The 1,220-nt window shown below is 43.9% G+C and overlaps 1 protein-coding gene across 1 annotated transcript; it reads right to left on the reverse strand.

Moving 5' to 3' along the window:
* Window positions 1-818: 818 nt before the first annotated feature.
* Smp_186510 (hypothetical protein) lies at window positions 819-1,097 on the reverse strand (the record flags this gene model as incomplete). The annotated part of the gene is made up of 1 exon (XM_018792163.1): window positions 819-1,097. One exon carries the CDS (start codon window positions 1,095-1,097, stop codon window positions 819-821), a length of 279 nt encoding a protein of 92 aa, XP_018644081.1.
* Window positions 1,098-1,220: the final 123 nt, after the last annotated feature.

Below are 1,220 nucleotides of genomic sequence, written 5' to 3' on the forward strand. Positions count from 1 at the left end.
TGTCCTCGGCATGCTGTGGTGGCGAGCTGTTGTGGCGCACTTCTTCTTCCCAGTTAGAAGTTTTGAACACCAACACTCGGCGGGCTGTAAAAGGTGCTTCCACGGACCATCCCCTTCTTAGCACTCCACATGGAAATGTGTACCAATGTATGGGGATCGTGACTTGGGAAAATGTAGAGAGATCACAATTGCTTTGGGAGCAGAATATTTCATGCCAATCAACATGGAAAAGATATATCATACAATATTTGGAGGTCAACACAAGAGCCTCCTAACAATGTGCGCAGATAATTGACCTGGCAAACATGACAGGTAAAGCTAAAACATTTTCTTCGACTCCACATCCGTAAATAGGATGCTTTAATTTGAGCAAATAACAAAATGCTGAGCCTCTGGAATGAAGACGTGTCCCGCTACTTTCCTCGTGGGCTGTGAAATCATCTACGAGAAAGCTGCCCATTCATCAAATATCTTTACATTAGTGCTGTTAAATTTCCTGAACCGTTTCATACGTCAGCCCGCAACTCAAGATGGCGAGCGGTGTTGCGAGGAAATTCCTTGGTGTTTACATGCTTTCACATTTCTGCTAAAATGCAGGATTCCAAATCGTTCTCTATTGCGACTACTGCTGTTGCGTGAAGGTGAAAGTTCTCCCCTTTTTGTTGAAGGCGCCGTCATTCCGTAAGGTTTTAGTGTCTTTTTGACAAATTGACTGCTGAGTGCCGTTATTCTTTCCCACACACTCAAAAACTTTTTGATATCCCCCAACTGCGATAACCGCGTGCCTCACACTGCCCTGCACGGATCAGTATTGAAAGTTATTGTGAGAGCTCCCTAATCCACAATGATGGCATCCTTGTCATGAAGATGTGCGATAAGATTTTCCTTCCGCAGTAAAGCCATATCCCTTTCCACCAACTGGTAGTAATCCAAACCAAATGCATGACTACTCGATTTCTTACGTTGTCCAGTGAATCGCATTTTGGATGGATTTCCCATTTCTGCATTGGCTGGGTTTGTTTTACTGGAGATTCCGCGGCTTTTCTCTGTAGAACTGAAAGATGCATATGAACTGGCGTTGCTCTGGCCGCCATCATTTACAATAAAGTTCCTGTATGCTGCGTTGTAATGTTTTTTGCGAATTGCATACTCACAATAAAGAGAAGACAGGGCCTAACCTATTCTAACTCTAAATTGGGCTTTCTCGAGAAATCGCAGGA

The sequence above is a fragment of the Schistosoma mansoni genome, assembly GCF_000237925.1.
Source record: "Schistosoma mansoni, WGS project CABG00000000 data, supercontig 0595, strain Puerto Rico, whole genome shotgun sequence".
Taxonomy (NCBI): Eukaryota; Metazoa; Platyhelminthes; class Trematoda; order Strigeidida; family Schistosomatidae; genus Schistosoma; species Schistosoma mansoni.